Genomic DNA, 15,935 nt, shown 5'->3' with positions numbered 1-15,935 from the left:
AGATATCATATAATCTTGTTCAATAACTAATTCCTGACCACATAGATACATGCGTAAAATAAGGTAATTTTAGGGCCAGATCCAGTTTAGCCACTTTTGCAGTAACTTAACTTGCGCACACACAGTCTGAAACCGCTCGTCCCGAGCGGGGTCACGGTGAGCCGTAGCCTAACCCGGCAACACAGGGCACAGGCCTGGAGGGAGAGGGGACACACCCAGGATGGGACGCCAGTCTGTCGCAAGACACCTCAGGCAGGACTCGAACCCCAGTCCCCCGTGAACAGGACCCAGCCAAATCCGCTACGCCACCACGCCCCCCTCTCGCAAAGCGTTCGTCTTTTAACATCATGTATACCGGAAGTGGAAGCTTGCTTCAGCGGAAGTGCGTAACATCGTCTCGTGCGCTATCCCTCCTGTCGGGATGTACGTTATGTCTTTGTATTTAATTTTTGTGGTTACAGATAGTTATTGAATCTCTGCTTTTCATATATTTCAATGGAAGCATAAGGTAAGATGGAGTGTTGAACACAGCCGAGTCGGTCGCTGTGTGATGATGCGGTTTATGGTTACGAACTTGTGCCAGGCAGGCAGGGGTCGGGAGCGAGTGACACGAGCTTTTCGACATGAAAATAAAAGATTAAATGAATTGCTGTTACATGGTCGGGTGGTGGGTGTTTGGTAGGCTTGTTACTGTTTCTCACAAGTTGATGTGTCACTCAGTGGCTTAAATGTAAATGACGGCTTTTTTGTTTTGTTTTGGTTGAGAGTCCTGCGTGGTGGTGTGCTAGCTCACTGACAGTTAGTCCAGAGAACGTGTGATCGTTATTATTACTATCTTTTATTTAGCTCACAGGTCTGTCCCAAGGTGTCTTGAACCGTTAGGTTTGTCCATTGCTTCCAGAAACCAGTTAACCCAGTGAATATACAGGGAATTCTTACTCAGTTACTCTGTATCGATTCAGGGAGAATATGGTCAAAGGGTCCAACAGCAGAGACTCTTCCAGTCCCTTGATGGTGGACATGTGATCATTTCCTCTTTGTGCTTGTTGACTCATAACTTTTTGATATTCTTCACTAGCTCACATTTGAACAAGTAATACTGAATAATAGTTTATTCTTAATAATCATCTTGAACTCCCTGGTCTGTAATGTAATTTCAGCTTTTTCAGGGGAACTTAATTTAAGGATTATATCTGAATATAGGTTGCATTAGATCTTGTGCATTCTGCTGTGATAGTGACAATGTACAGTGTTTTTGTATATGATAGTGAGAAAAAGTAATGGTTTATTTTGTCTTTTTGGCTTCTGTATCGGTGTAAAAGTGTGGAAAGAGTTTCAGAGATGTTTTCTGGGTCAGATTGTAGTGTTTAAGGTTGTTGGTTGAAATCCCCACTCTTGCTGCAGTACCCTCCATCAAGGTACTTACCGTGAATTGATATAGCAAGAATTCCCTGCTGTGTAAATGACTGTCATTGTGAAGTTGTTTACCTAATGTTGTAAGTCTTCTAAGTCACCTTGGACGAAAGAGGAAACTGAAAAAAAGTTATACATTTTGGGAGTTTGTTTAATTGTGTTGTTTGTAATAACATTTGGTTTTATAGCTCTTGTCCTAATCTCATTGCATTATAACAATTGCAGTGTTTTCATGAGCAAACCCTTGTCTGAGCTCTTTGTTTTCTTCCAGGATAGGTGACACGTGAGGGACCCAAGGTTGTATTTTCTGTGCATGGACGGAAAGCCAATGCGCAGGTAGGATATGCAGTGTGTTTGTTTTGTTTGCTTCAAAGCTGTCTGTGGGCTGTCTTTCTTCTCTGTGGTTATTAGAGTTAAAGCATTAATTTCTTTGGTAGTTTTTAACATTTGTAATTGCACAGGTCACTTGTTTTTGGCAGTATACTTCTGTTACACATTTTTGAGCAGAATATTGTTGACTTTGCTTTAATGCAGCTGAAGATACACTGGTATCACAGCTAGCTTACATCAGCAGTGCTTCTTAAACGCCTGTTTGGTGGTTGGTAGCAATGAGAGATTCATTGATTAGACTGAGTATTGGCAGATAAATACCATGTGTTGAGCCACACAGGTCAATTGAACATCCGGCCCAAATTCAATATTGGACGTAACAGAAATAAATTGGGTAGAAGTCAGAAAACAATTTATTGGTGTCTTTCAAGTTTCATCTTTTCTGTACAGATTTGTGTGACCATGTCTTGACTTGCAGGGGTACTAGCACACGGCCAGACACCACCGGAATGGACATCACCAGTCGCTGCACACTGGGAGACCCCAACAAGCTCCCCGAGGGTGTGCCTCAGCCTGCCCGGATGCCTTATGTGTCAGACAAACACCCCCGTCAGACACTGGAGGTCATAAACCTCCTCCGCAAGCACAGAGAGCTTTGCGATGTGGTGCTGGTGGTTGGCGCCAAGAAGATTTATGCTCACCGAGTCATCCTGTCTGCCTGCAGTCCCTATTTCCGAGCGATGTTCACCGGCGAGCTTGCCGAGAGTCGGCAGACAGAGGTGGTCATCCGCGACATTGACGAGCGGGCCATGGAGCTGCTCATTGACTTTGCCTACACTTCACAAGTCACAGTGGAGGAGGGGAACGTGCAGACTCTGTTGCCAGCTGCCTGCTTGCTGCAGCTGGCTGAGATCCAGGAAGCTTGTTGCGAGTTCCTTAAACGCCAGTTGGATCCTTCTAACTGCCTGGGAATCCGCGCCTTTGCTGACACGCACTCTTGCCGAGAACTGTTACGCATTGCAGACAAGTTCACACAGCACAACTTCCAGGAAGTAAGAAATGGTGGCTGATGTGTGGTGCCTAAAACTGTTCTAGAGCTTCTTTACTGTGTTCCTTAGTATCTTTAATGGCTAGTTTTAATTTTATTTAATCAGTTACTGCTTTGTTTGTTTCTCAGTCCACCTCAGCATTTCCAAACATCACTAAAAGTACACCCTAAGAGGGATGCCGGTTTGTCTTTTTCTCATACACGACTTAGAGCAATCAGTTCAACGATGTGTGGTTTAGATGTATGGTGTGAGAGAACTTAACGCAAACATGGAGAGAATATACATATTTCGCAGACAGTTGCGGCTGGATTAGGACTCCTGCTGTTCTGCCCTGTGGCCTTAAACATATTTGATAATTTATCCATAATGCTCTTATTGGCTGTTCCTTGGAAGATGTTATGCTTTCAGTGTTTGAATAGTTAATTTGCCCTTGACCATGGGCTTTTTCTCTATCTAGTTTCATGGCTACAGTTTTATTCATTTTTATTTATTCTGCTCAAATATCCTTGGGCTGCACTCCTTGTATGGCTGTGTAGTTCTGCAAAGTTTTTTTTTTTTTTTTTTTTTTTTTTTTTTAAAACAAAATTTGTGAAGAAAGTCCTCATATGCATATTACATTAGGTGTATGTTATAGAGAATATTTATATGCAGACATTTTTTGGATGCTCGAACTGTTCACCTGTTCAGCTGTTCACTAGCCAAATGTGTCTTTGCTGTGAAATATAAAAAATCTCTATGCTGCGTTTAGGTGATGGAAAGTGAGGAGTTCATGCTACTCCCAGCCAACCAGCTGATTGATATTATCTCAAGTGATGAGCTGAATGTACGCAGTGAGGAGCAAGTGTTCAATGCAGTTATGGCCTGGGTAAAATACAGCATTCAAGAGCGTCGACCACAGCTGCCACAGGTAACTTGCCACATCCGGTTGTGTTAAGAGCCCTTTGCAGCAGTTACACGGATGGCAATCTGAGAGACAAAGGCAAATAAAAATGTTATTTGAAAGTTAGGTGAAGTAGTGAATAGGAAATAATCACTAAATTAAAATGCAGGTTTATAGTGAAAAGACTTTTGTCTCCTACTAACTATTGGGACTTGATTAGCAGTATAAATGGCTGCTCTGAAAGATAAAGATCTTATTTTTTGTCTGAACATTGACTGGGAAAATTCAGTGTGAAAACAGCAGCTATAAAAATTATGCAGAAAGCAAGCTTTCAAAGCACACAGTTATCATTAACTGAAGTTATAGAGTTAAAGGACTAATGCAAATGAATATGCACATTTAATCATGAACATAGATATGGCTGTGAGAAAAATATTGTGAACCTTTTGAAATTGTTTTGATTTCTGCATGAATGACTCCTAAAATGTCATCCAACCTTCGTCTAAGCCAGAATCATAAAAACAATCTTGCTTAAAAAAGACAGACATCCCTTTACCTTGCTACATCTTTATTGAGGAAATAACATAAACAATCAAGGAAAAAGTGTGAACCCTTATATTTAATAACTAGTGGAAGCTCATTCTTTGGCAGTAATCTGAACCAAACACTTTCTGTTGCTGCTGAACAGACCTGCACAGTGGTTAAGAGATACTCTGAGGTGTAAGTCACTTTGGAGAAAAGCGTCTGCTAAATGAATAAATGTAAATGTAATTTTGGCCCATTTCTCTTCATGTACATTTTTGGGATGTCTTTCTTGAATGGCCTGCTTCAGCGGAAGAAAGAACGGATTATATGGTAGAATTTGCCTCCGTTGTGTTACACAAACCTTTTGTAGAAAAATGTTAATTGCAGCTTTAGGGATAAATGGATCCAGGAGACTTTGAGGAAACCAGTTTCATCTGAAAGGCTGTAATTTCATTTTTAAACATGACTATTACAGAAGTGTCTAACTTAGAGTTTTAGCTTCTGTGACAGACTTTGTCTAAGTACCCAGTGTATTGAGGTGTTAGGTACTTCTGTATTGTTTCCTTGCTACATTGCAGCAAATTATTCACCATAGCTGTACTGGTTAAATTCCACTTTTTAATGCTAAATCACACACACTTTCTGTGTAGTGTCGTGAGAGTTCAGTTGGTTCTTCAGCAGATTTTTCTCTGAATTCCAGGTTCTCCAGCATGTCCGACTGCCGCTGCTGAGCCCCAAATTCCTGGTGGGCACCGTGGGCTCTGACCCGCTCATCAAAAGTGATGAGGAGTGCAGGCAAGTTCCCTGACAGTAAAGAGGATTTTGGAATTTGAAAAACCTCACATACTACGTATGGATCTCATGAGTCTCAGATCAGTTTGCTGACTTCATGTCATGTTTGCAGTCATTTTCGTTTATTAAAATTGTGTATCTTACCAGAAACTTGTGTGTCGCATCTAGCCGGGATCGATATTTTGACAGAAAAGTCCCTGGCTTGAGTGTTACACCTATAACATTCAGTGTATTTACTTTGATAAAGTGCTAAGAATGCATGGCTGTTGAGGCCAGTGTTTTCTTTGTTCTGTTTCTTTTTCTAACCGAGTTACATTGAATTGAATCTCTTGTTTCCCTCTACATGATAGAGATCTGGTCGATGAGGCAAAGAACTACCTTCTTTTGCCCCAGGAACGACCCCTAATGCAAGGTCCACGGACACGGCCTCGGAAGCCCATTCGATGTGGAGAGGTCTTGTTTGCAGGTGAGGGTTTCAGAATTGTTTTAATCTGATTTACTGAAAATGAAACAATGTGAGCATGACAGTAATTGGTTATCTGAAAAAAGTATTTAAATGGTGTATAGTCTTGGCACTTTTGCTAACCACCTGTTATTGTACAAATGGAATTTTAAAGCTTGTAATCTTTCAGTTCTGCTATGGTAGGTCTGTATTTGTTGTCTAAAGTGAGACTGTTAAAAAAGGCAGTAAAAAAACAAGTGGTGCTCGTTGCGTGTGAGACACCACAGTGCTTTAGTGAATCCGCTCCGTGTTGTTACACTGTCACGGTGGTAGTGTAGGAGCAGTGAAGGACAGCTGGCAGTGGTCACTCTGTACACTGATTTAGTGTTGTATCTCAGTGGGAGGTTGGTGCAGTGGCGACGCAATCTCCAGTGTGGAACGCTACGACCCCCAGACCAATGAGTGGCGCATGGTGGCTTCCATGAGCAAACGCCGATGTGGTGTAGGAGTGAGTGTCTTGGATGATCTTCTGTATGCAGTTGGGGGCCATGATGGATCTTCTTACCTCAACAGTGTAGAGAGGTAAGTTCTAATCTCCCATTTATTTAGATAAGTTGTTTACATTTATTACTTTTATTCATTTAGCTAATGTTTTTCTTTTTTTCCTCCTCTCCAAACTGACACTGAGTGCATTTGGTAATAGATGAGGAGCTTTACATAAAGCCGCACAAAATATTAAAGCATAGCTTATTTGATTTTTGCAGTTTTGCCTCTATACTTTACTCAGATAGCTGTGTACAGGAGAGTTTTATAAATAGCAAAGATGTAGATAAAAGAGACATGGTGATGGACTGATTTACAGAGCTGTCAGGAGCTCTGGAGGGAACTGGATCTGAAAGAGATGTTTTCAGATTTTTCATGAAAACTTGAAGGGATTAAATAGTTTCGAGGGCGTTTGCTCCACCCCACTGGGGGAAAAAAACTGAGACCCTATGGGCTTTTGATTTTGAACCCCTCATGAGAAGAAAAAGTAGGTGACTGGAGACAGTGAAGTGTAGTGCTCTTGCTGAAGTGTAGGAAATGATCAGGTCTTTCCTGTAGGTATTAGAGTGAAGATTCTTTGACTGTTTTGAACTTGAATTTGATATGCACAGTGACATACTGCCAGACTTGTTTTTACATCGCTGTTAACCAAATGAAAGGATATCAACGCAGAGTTTTAACCAAAATCTGGCACTTTTTTGAACAGCACAGTTAAAAATACAGGAGGGAGCGCTGTTATTGTGGTTTGTTTGTTTCTTTGTCTTGAAGTCACTATGGTGCCTACTCCACCAGGTATGACCCCAAGACAAATCAGTGGAGCAGTGACGTGGCTCCTACGAGTACATGTAGAACCAGTGTAGGGGTGGCTGTGTTAGGAGGCTACCTGTATGCTGTTGGGGGTCAGGATGGAGTCTCCTGCCTGAACATTGTGGAAAGGTGATGAACTCATTGTTTATAACGAATTACGTATAATAAATATATTTTAAGATCAAGCATTTTTATGTGCCCAGTTATTTAAGTTTACTTAATTTTTCTATGGGAGGAAAAAGGGTAATAGTTTGACTTCATTCCAGTGATGTTCGATGAATTTAGTATTAATGAACTCAGGACATAGGCTGTGATTTCTGTTTGCCCTATCCACTATTGAACTTGCAGATATGACCCAAAAGAGAACAAGTGGACACGAGTGGCTTCGATGAGCACCAGGCGACTGGGTGTGGCAGTGGCTGTTCTGGGAGGTTTTCTGTATGCTGTAGGGGGCTCGGATGGAACATCCCCCCTCAACACGGGTGAGGTTCCTTTGTGGAGATGCTGTGAGAAGATGCTGGACATGCATTTATGGGTTCAATTAGATGTCAAATTTAAGCTGTGTTTAATTGTACTAATTAGCCTGACAGAGGAGTATTTTTAGAAAAACATTTAATGCAGCAACAAAAAACAAAAGGATTTTGGTGACTTGGTCTCCCCTGACCCAGTATATTGATATTCTGATGTGCAGTGGAGAGGTACAACCCCCAGGAAAACCGGTGGCACACAGTGGCCCCCATGGGAACACGCAGAAAGCACCTGGGCTGTGCAGTCTACCAGGACATGATTTACTCTGTGGGTGGTCGGGATGATACCACAGAGCTCAGCAGCGCCGAGCGCTACAACCCTAGAACCAACCAATGGTCCCCTGTAGTTGCCATGACGTCGAGGCGCAGTGGAGTAAGTCAGGTCACTTTTCTGTGGTCCTTGAGAATGTTTGATTTGCATGGTCAGGCTGTACAGCTGAAGTGTGAATTGCAGTCCTGAGTTTTGGAGGATTGTAGGGGGCAGTTGATCCCAATACTACTTCTGTCATTAAGTATAATATGAGGTGTGATCAGAAGGTTCTAAGACCAGTAATTTATTTCATAGATAATTTACTTAGAACTGGAGAGCACATTTAATCTTCCTCAGTTGATATGTTTGCCTCAGCATTCCTGCTGCATTTGGAAGCAATGCTGGAAATCTTTAGCTGTGATGTGAAAAAGTTCTGCTTTCACATAATTATGAAATCTAGGGTGTCATCAAGTCTCCTTCCATTCAACATCGTTTTGATTTTTGGAAACAAAACACCAATCACATGGGTTCAGGTTCAGTGAAAAAGGGGTCGAATTACAGAATTATTTTTTCCCACTGCAACCTGTTGGAAAATGACCAATGGCATCATGACGGTGCTCCTTCGCACACTCCTGTTTCTGTTCAAGATTTTGTTGACAGAAAAGAATCAAAATGAAGCTGAAAGGAAGGAGATTTGATGACATTCCGAGCATTAATAATGTGGTAGAAAAGTTGGACTTCTCTGTGAAATGCAGACTGTACCAACAACAAAATATTTTTCCACCTGTATAAACCAGCCTGCAGGATTACTTGTTTGGATAGAAATTGACTTATGTATGTATATATTATATATATGTAGGTATGTATGTATGTATTGGGTGTTACAGCTTGTCTGTGAAAAGATTTTGCTTTTGCTGCTGAGGATTTAAAAACTTTGGTGCATTTACCGTGGCCTTCTCCCAGTGTATCAATTAGAAAATGCCTGAAAGTGTAAGGGGAATGCCATTCATGTTGAAAGATTAAGTGCCTTGACTGTTAAATAGGTGCATAGAGCATTGTGAAGACCAAATGTTTGTTTTTCTTACTGTTTCTATCATAGGTGGGTTTGGCAGTAGTAAATGGGCAGCTGATGGCTGTTGGAGGCTTTGACGGTACCACCTACCTCAAAACAATTGAGGTGTACGACCCTGATGCTAATACGTGGAGGTGAGTATAATATAAATACATTTTTAAGCGGTCTGTGAGAATATGACCCAAGGTCATTCTGTTTCTTTTTCCCCCTTGCTTTAGGCTCTATGGTGGCATGAACTATCGACGACTGGGTGGCGGCGTAGGTGTAATTAAAATGACACACTGTGAATCACATATATGGTAATTCCCAAGGTATTGCCCCAATAGTTTGTGCTTCCCTCAAAGACACTGTATGTCATACAAGCAACGACTGTATACTATAATCCATCTACCACGATTCAACTGAGGACAGGATCTGGGGTCTCCTTGGAGCAGCTCTTTGCTCTGCTTATTCTGCACAAGTGCACATCTGGGAATAACCTATCATCCCATCTATACTACCTTGGTCTGAAGGGAACATTCAGCTTCTAACCACTACATTGTCTTATGTTCCAGCCACACATACACAAAGGTTCACAGTTAGTCTCTTGGCCATGGTTACATTTTTTATGTAATAGATCTACATTTTTCGTGCGGGTTGGTTACAATTCAGCTGCATTGCAAAAGAATAGTGTGAGGGAAGGTTTTCCCCTGCTGTCCTGTGCTGCAGTGCTGAATGTCACTTGACACCTGTCTTTTTCACAATATCATCCATAGGGGATACTTTATTTAAACTCACTTACTTGGAACCTATTGGGTGCTCATTGATTCATTATTTTACTGAAAAATACATATATTTTTTGCCACTGTGCATAAGCTGGGGGGTCATTCTGGAAGTGAAGCTGTGAGCCACATTCAAAATTGGGCAAAATAGTGGTTGGGCCTTATGAATAACTACTTGGTGTAGTATTCTCATGTTATTTCAAGACAAGGGGCTCAGAAGAGTCTCAGTGAGTGCTATGTTGAAAGGGTGGGCATATTTATATGAACCTTCTGCCAAATTTTACCCTATGGTTTACATTTAGAAGGTATAGGACCTGAATTCTTAGCTTTTTTAAGTGTTACTCTTTTGTAAGAGTCAACTGGTGCACTTTAGCCCATTTGGATATTTGCTGAGACGAGTTGGCGCTGAAGGCGAGTTCATATTAATACGTCTCTAAAACAAAAGTTGGTAGATGTTCTCTGCAGATGCATGTTTATTGTGGGCATGCTAAATGCCAGCATTCTTGACATTCTGTGATATTAAATGTTAAGCATTCATGTTGCCATTTTTGAAAATTTAATTTTCACTTCTGATGCTTTATAGAGTGGACTGAAAACATTGTGTATATATGTCAAAAACTTTCACTTTTGCCAGGGATTGGAACATGGCAGATCTTTATTAAAGTGAAATATATACTAATGAAAAGCAAGTGCTATTATGAGAAGCTGCATGCATTGCCAGGTTTTTTTGCTTTAACAGGAGGCATGTGCACAGATGTTACTGTCAGTCACAAACCTGAAAGGTCACTAGTTTTGCCTAGACAACCTGTAAATTTATTTGGTGTTCATAGAAAACATTTGATGCACTATGATCTAATTGTGCATTGACTGGAAATAATGAATTGTAATTTTAAGAATATTAATTTATTTACTATATGGCCAAGCAGCATCCCCCCATGTACTGCTTTTTCAGCTGCTTGGTTAAGTTTGAGTTTATCCCACAGGAGAGCAATATTACAGTGTTTCTTTTAATTTATTAAAACATGGAAACATCTATAATCAATAAAAGCTGAGCAGTGACTACAGCACTTGTTTTGTAATAAAAGCAGACTTCACAGTATCTCAACTGTGCCAGCACCTAAATGATGTCTCTGTACTTCAACAAATGCTGTGCTGTTTATGTAGTACAAATGCTGAAATGATTACATAAATGTCTCGTACAGATTTTTGTGGAGCACTAAGGATACTATTGAAGTACTCAAAGTCCTTGCTTATACTTCAGACTGTCCCACTAGAGGACTAAATGCAGAAATTTTAAATATTAAAGCAGTATATATGCCACATTTCTGGTGGACAGTTCTACTTTAAATGAATTACCAAGATTAAAAAGAGATGCACAGAAGAAAATTAGGTGTACATTTACTCTTGCAAAGGATGTCTTTTCTGAATGTAGCAGGCAATATAAGCATGGCCCACAATTCTATACAGCGTACATGAGATCTGGTCAGCCACTAAGAGAAAGCTAAAGAATCGTTAACTATCTCCGCAGTTTACATTTAGGCTGCTTTCGAAGCCAGACAATTTAGTACAAATGTGTTATTTACAAAAGCACTCAGGAGTCTGCTCTTGGTCAGATGGGCATTTTCAGTAGAGCACATTCTGTCAGCAGAATCAATACATGGTTGATAAAGTCACTGCTTGTGATCTGTAAAAAAAGAAAAAAAAAAGAAAAAATTATTTTCATAACACTGATTTCATTCATTTTTTTCCCAGCAAGGTTTTCCACTGTGTAATGCAATCCAAGAGGCTGCAGAAGTTGGTTTAATGACCTGATCTCAAATGGGAAAACAAAAGTATCATTCACATGTACCATGGAATTTGTAGCAAAGTAGGAATTAATCTAAACACATTCAAATTTTAAATAAGGGTTTTAAGGCCAATTTGCATTAGGAATAAAAATGACAGCAATTCACCATGTTAGAAATAAGTACTATTATAGTTAACTTGTTTTTCAACTGTCTGGATATTTTGGCTTGTGAACAGCAATGTAGTTTACCCTAGTGTCATGCAGAATGAAAAAATAAGGACAATACAGGTCCCTGAACTTCAAAGACTACATTGATTTTTACAATTCATAAAATATACACACAAGCTCTTAATATTTTAGGTTGCTGGGGGGGCAGTTTAAACTTAGTGTGGAGAATCACATTTTTTTCAGCCATTCATAAATATGCAAAACCCTAATTTCTATTACCACATTTACATTCAAAAAGCTGATCACACTGGCTCTTCACTTTATGAACACACTTGGAACTAGAAATGTGTAAGTCACTGTTTAAATTAAACAAAATACTGTAACATTTCCATCCATCCATTATCAATAACAGTCAGTGCAGGGGCATGGAGGTCTGGAGGCTACCTGGGAACATATGGCACAAAGCACTGTATACTCTGTACAAGATGTTACTTCTTTGCAGCATAACTTTTTACTAAGTCCAAACTAATTGAAAGCTCATTTAAACTTATCTCCACAACCTAATGTTAATCACTGACTGCTGACTGATTCATCATATACGCATTTCCAATGTTCATCTTCTGACCATATTCAACTTCATCTACTCAGTCAACGGACACTTAATATGACAGTTGTCCTGTGATTTATGTACAGGGTAGGTTCTGCAAAAAAATCCACCCTGGTTCCACCCTGAAGAGGAACCTCGTTCTTGCCACCTGCACCTGTGATCTTCCTTTTTTGATAATACTGAAAGCAGTGACCATATTTGAGGTTGTGGGATGTAGACTGTGCAGTAAATGACTTGGCTCCTGCTTCACCACCACATTTATGGACTCTATGCAATACTACAGCTGCTGTTCCAAGACTCTACCTGATCTCACTAGCTCCCCTGCCATCATTTGTGAAAATGAACCTAATATACTTAAGTCTTCCCTTTCGGACACCTGCTCCTCCAGAACAACACAAGTTATCCCTTGTGAGAAGCAAGGTGCTTGTGTTCATCGTGACTGCACTCACTGAACTCAATCAATCACTAATAAATACAGAAGTTCATTTTCTTTGAGGCTAACAAGACCATATCATCTGCAAACAGCATCAATTGAAGTATCCAAAACAAAGACTGCAGCTTGACATTCTGTCCATGTTTACCATGTACAGGAGACAAAATATACCCCCTAGTGAAGTCCAGTACCTACACTGAAAGAATCTAACAATGTTGAAAATGCAAACACAAAACTTAACTCTTGCAAGGAACAAATTAAATGCAGATAAACAGAACATAACAGAAAACATTTCATCTTAACATGACATAGCAGTTTAAGACTGATGTGAAGGTTACTGGACTGAGATCCAAGAAGACATTTTTCCTTGATAAAGACATATAAACTAAACTGCTACTATGAAATACCAAGTTGGACTAATACCAAAAGTACAAGTAAATTAATGAATGACTGTCTCCAAGAATCTCCAAGTGGGGAAATAGATCACTGTCAAAGCTATCCATATTACATACACAATTATACACAGGTTTTGTTATTGCACTGATACTATACAACTTAAAACTGAACCATTTTTATTCTACAGGTATTGGTGGAAGCACTTGTGCCTCAGAGTGCCTGCATTGTATAGTTGGTTCAAATCTGGCTCACTCTCTGCAAAGTTTACATGTTCCTCCAACTTCCTGTGTACTTCTCCATGAGCACCAGTTTCCCCCCCACACAGTCCAAAAACATTTTACATAACTTAGTTTCAGATAAATTTGTGACTCTAAATTGCCTTTAGTGTGAAAGTGTGTGCACACGCAAGTGATCGCGTATGTATGATTTCTCTCTGATGGAATCGTGTCCCATCCAGGGTGTACCCTGCCACATACCCTCTTTCCAGGACAGGCTCGGGATCACCAAGGGGCTGCACTGAACAAATATTTACAGGTAATTATCTATTATAATGGATGGCAGAAACAGCACCTCACATATTTTAGTGATTAATTAAAACAAACTGGCAAAAGGCAAATTTCCCTGCAGGGATAAATGAAGCATTATCCTACCCTTTAAAATACATAAACAAACACATGTAATAGTGGCTAAATACTGAGGGGTACTGTAAACCTTTAATCACTCATAAAACAGTGCTACGAAATGTTAAAAATTCCTGGTTGGAGAAGTGTGCATACCTTAATCTTTCCATCACAGTGCGCAGAACCAAATGCAGTGGAAACCTTTGTTAACATCCCTGCAGACAGGTAAATCCTGAAGTGCCTGAAGAAATGTGACTCGAGTCCTTTCATGAAACGTTCAACTTCGTTAATACCAATGGTGTCTCCTGTGCTGTCCTGTTCCCGGACACTGTTCCACAAATCCCAGGCGTCTTGCGGGTGGACTGTATATGAAATGTCCAAAGGGGGCTGGGCAGGCAAGTTCCAGACCAGTTTCAGGTATCTAATGCTGGAGACATGATGACACCCAGTCCACATAGAAGCAAGCCATTGGAGATAAGTGGAATTTAAGTTTAGTGTGCCAAAGGAGCAGTCAAACGTCCTCTCAAACCATAACTTTACGAGCGATGTGAGCGACTCTGATCCACTGGCGCAAAACAAGGGCAAACAGACAAATCCGGAGGGCAGGGACCTAAGGTAATCTGGATTGCCACCGACACAAGTCAACCATCCACTCCAGATGATCTTGGGAACATCACCGTCTCCAGCAAATGGGGGTTTGGAATGGATCTGGAAAGAAAGCAATCACTGCGGTTACCAATCAGGGGGGGGCAAGGACCCTAAAACTAAATTTAAATCCTATTTGTCATCTTTTCAATTTGTCTTTTATCTGTATCTAAATCAATAAGCTTCAACTGACTTACAGAAGCAGGGTATTTATTATTCATTTGTAAGACTTTCTTTAAAGCAATGTGCAACTCAGAGTAAACACAAGTGCATCTCAAAACAGACAGATACACACACGATTATTAAAGCAGAACATGTCTGTTGGATACAGCTGTTGTCGGAGCACAAACTCATGTTGCTACCTACAGAAGTGACTTACGAAAATGAAGATAAGTAAACAAAAAGTAACAGGAGTTGAACTACTAACTTAAAGAAGGAAAACTGTCCAAAATATGAATTTAGAGACCCTTCAATGATGGAAGGGATCCAGCAGTTCTGCCAATACCTGATGACTTTATGAAGCTACCTTAAAATAAAATAAATAAATAATAATAATGTTTTTTTTTTTTTTTAAAAAAATCAGTCACCTGTATAAAGACAGTTTCTGCATCATCTTCGGTCTCCGCCAGGCCTAAGACGACTGAAAAGACCACCTTGAAGTTGGTCTCCAGTCCAATTTCCACCGCTATGCCCTGCTGCTTCTCTGATACGATGAAGGCTGACAGCTGCTTGGAGTAAGACTTGAGCTGCACGTGTCTGAACTGATACAGAGGAGTGACATATGAGAGCTTCCACTCATTCTTCACCAGAAGAGCTATCTGCTCAGGATCCACGTGTTCCTGGACAACACAAAAAAAAGACAGTTTCAGAGAGGGCAGCCTTAGCCCATGTGTAACACCACACGCCGCACCAGAAGGTGGCACAGCGCAAGTCATCTTGGACAAGGTGTCAGATAAAACAAGAAATTAAACTTAAATTTCAGAAACAATAAGTTACAGCGAGTATGGTACCGTGGCACAGAGTAGCCTAGGTATTGCTGGTACTTCAGTCAGAGCTTCTGTGTGTAGTGGATTTGAATCCAGCTCAGTCTGTGCTGAGTTAGCATGTTGTACCATGAGCTTCCTGTGTTCCTTGTGTTTACATTAAATCTACATTTATTCATTAGCTGATGCATAGCAGCTTAAGATACTTACTTACCCACTCATACAGGTTGGATTTTTTAACCGGAGCATTTAGGGTAAGTTAACTTAAGTAGCCTGAGAGTACGGCAGTTAGGTGAGATTTGAACCAGCAACCTTAACTTTAAGGTTGGAGTGTGACTGACATGATGTACTGCTGTTTCCTTCGGGGCCTAACGCCCTAGACAGTTCTCCAGACGTTGACCCAAGAGACTCAAGTGAACGATCATGAGAGAGAACTTGAGCACCGCACTCACGGTGATGTTTCGTGACTTGGGGAACCCACGGCTCGTCGGGGCCCTCAGGCCGGTCAGCTGGCCCGGGGTGATGCCGATGTTGGTGAGCTCCACACCGAGGCTCCGTCGCGAGCGGCCGGCGTAGCTCTTACCGCCGCCGGGAGCTCTGCCGCTTCGCGGGGTCGCGGGGGGAGGGCTGCATGCCATGATGAAGAAGAAGACAGCAGGGGAAGAAAACAGTTAAAAGAAACACCGCGAACAAGCCTCGCCCTTCAAATTAGCTTTTTTTAAACACTAAGTGAAATTTGAGGTGTAAAACCATTATCCTGCATACAACAATAATGGTCTTTTCGTCCCATTACTGCGGTGCCTTGTACCTCTCTTGATTCTCCATGGCTGGCAAAACAACGGCGGCGGCGAGAAACACAGGAAGTCGATTTGAACCCCGCGCCTTCCCATCGTGCAACGCCGCGGG

General features: G+C 41.0%; 2 protein-coding genes across 3 annotated transcripts; one reads left to right on the top strand and one right to left on the bottom strand.

Moving 5' to 3' along the window:
* Nucleotides 1–381: 381 nt before the first annotated feature.
* klhl20 (kelch-like family member 20) lies at nucleotides 382–10,080 on the top strand. 2 transcript variants are annotated; one of them, XM_018753791.2, is made up of 12 exons: nucleotides 382–508; nucleotides 1,690–1,749; nucleotides 2,222–2,795; nucleotides 3,541–3,699; nucleotides 4,898–4,992; nucleotides 5,340–5,455; nucleotides 5,830–6,013; nucleotides 6,767–6,910; nucleotides 7,130–7,263; nucleotides 7,473–7,681; nucleotides 8,658–8,764; nucleotides 8,849–10,080. In XM_018753791.2, the coding sequence occupies exons 2-12, from the start codon at nucleotides 1,727–1,729 to the stop codon at nucleotides 8,931–8,933; spliced, it is 1,830 nt and encodes a 609-aa protein (XP_018609307.1). In that variant the 5' UTR covers nucleotides 382–508; nucleotides 1,690–1,726; the 3' UTR covers nucleotides 8,934–10,080. The 2 variants fall into 2 exon arrangements, with proteins under 2 accessions (XP_018609307.1, XP_018609306.1); XM_018753790.2 differs by having other exon boundaries at nucleotides 1,685–1,749.
* An 89-nt stretch (nucleotides 10,081–10,169) lies between these two features.
* Nucleotides 10,170–15,881, bottom strand: cenpl (centromere protein L). Its single transcript, XM_018753792.2, has 5 exons — nucleotides 15,838–15,881; nucleotides 15,482–15,656; nucleotides 14,634–14,885; nucleotides 13,558–14,109; nucleotides 10,170–11,075 (listed from the first exon to the last, which is right to left on the bottom strand). Exons 1-5 carry the CDS (start codon nucleotides 15,852–15,854, stop codon nucleotides 11,001–11,003), a joined length of 1,071 nt encoding a protein of 356 aa, XP_018609308.1. The 5' UTR covers nucleotides 15,855–15,881; the 3' UTR covers nucleotides 10,170–11,000.
* Nucleotides 15,882–15,935: the final 54 nt, after the last annotated feature.

Source organism: Scleropages formosus, chromosome 3 (assembly GCF_900964775.1).
Source record: "Scleropages formosus chromosome 3, fSclFor1.1, whole genome shotgun sequence".
Taxonomy (NCBI): Eukaryota; Metazoa; Chordata; class Actinopteri; order Osteoglossiformes; family Osteoglossidae; genus Scleropages; species Scleropages formosus.
This window is presented reverse-complemented; position numbering and strand designations above follow the sequence as displayed.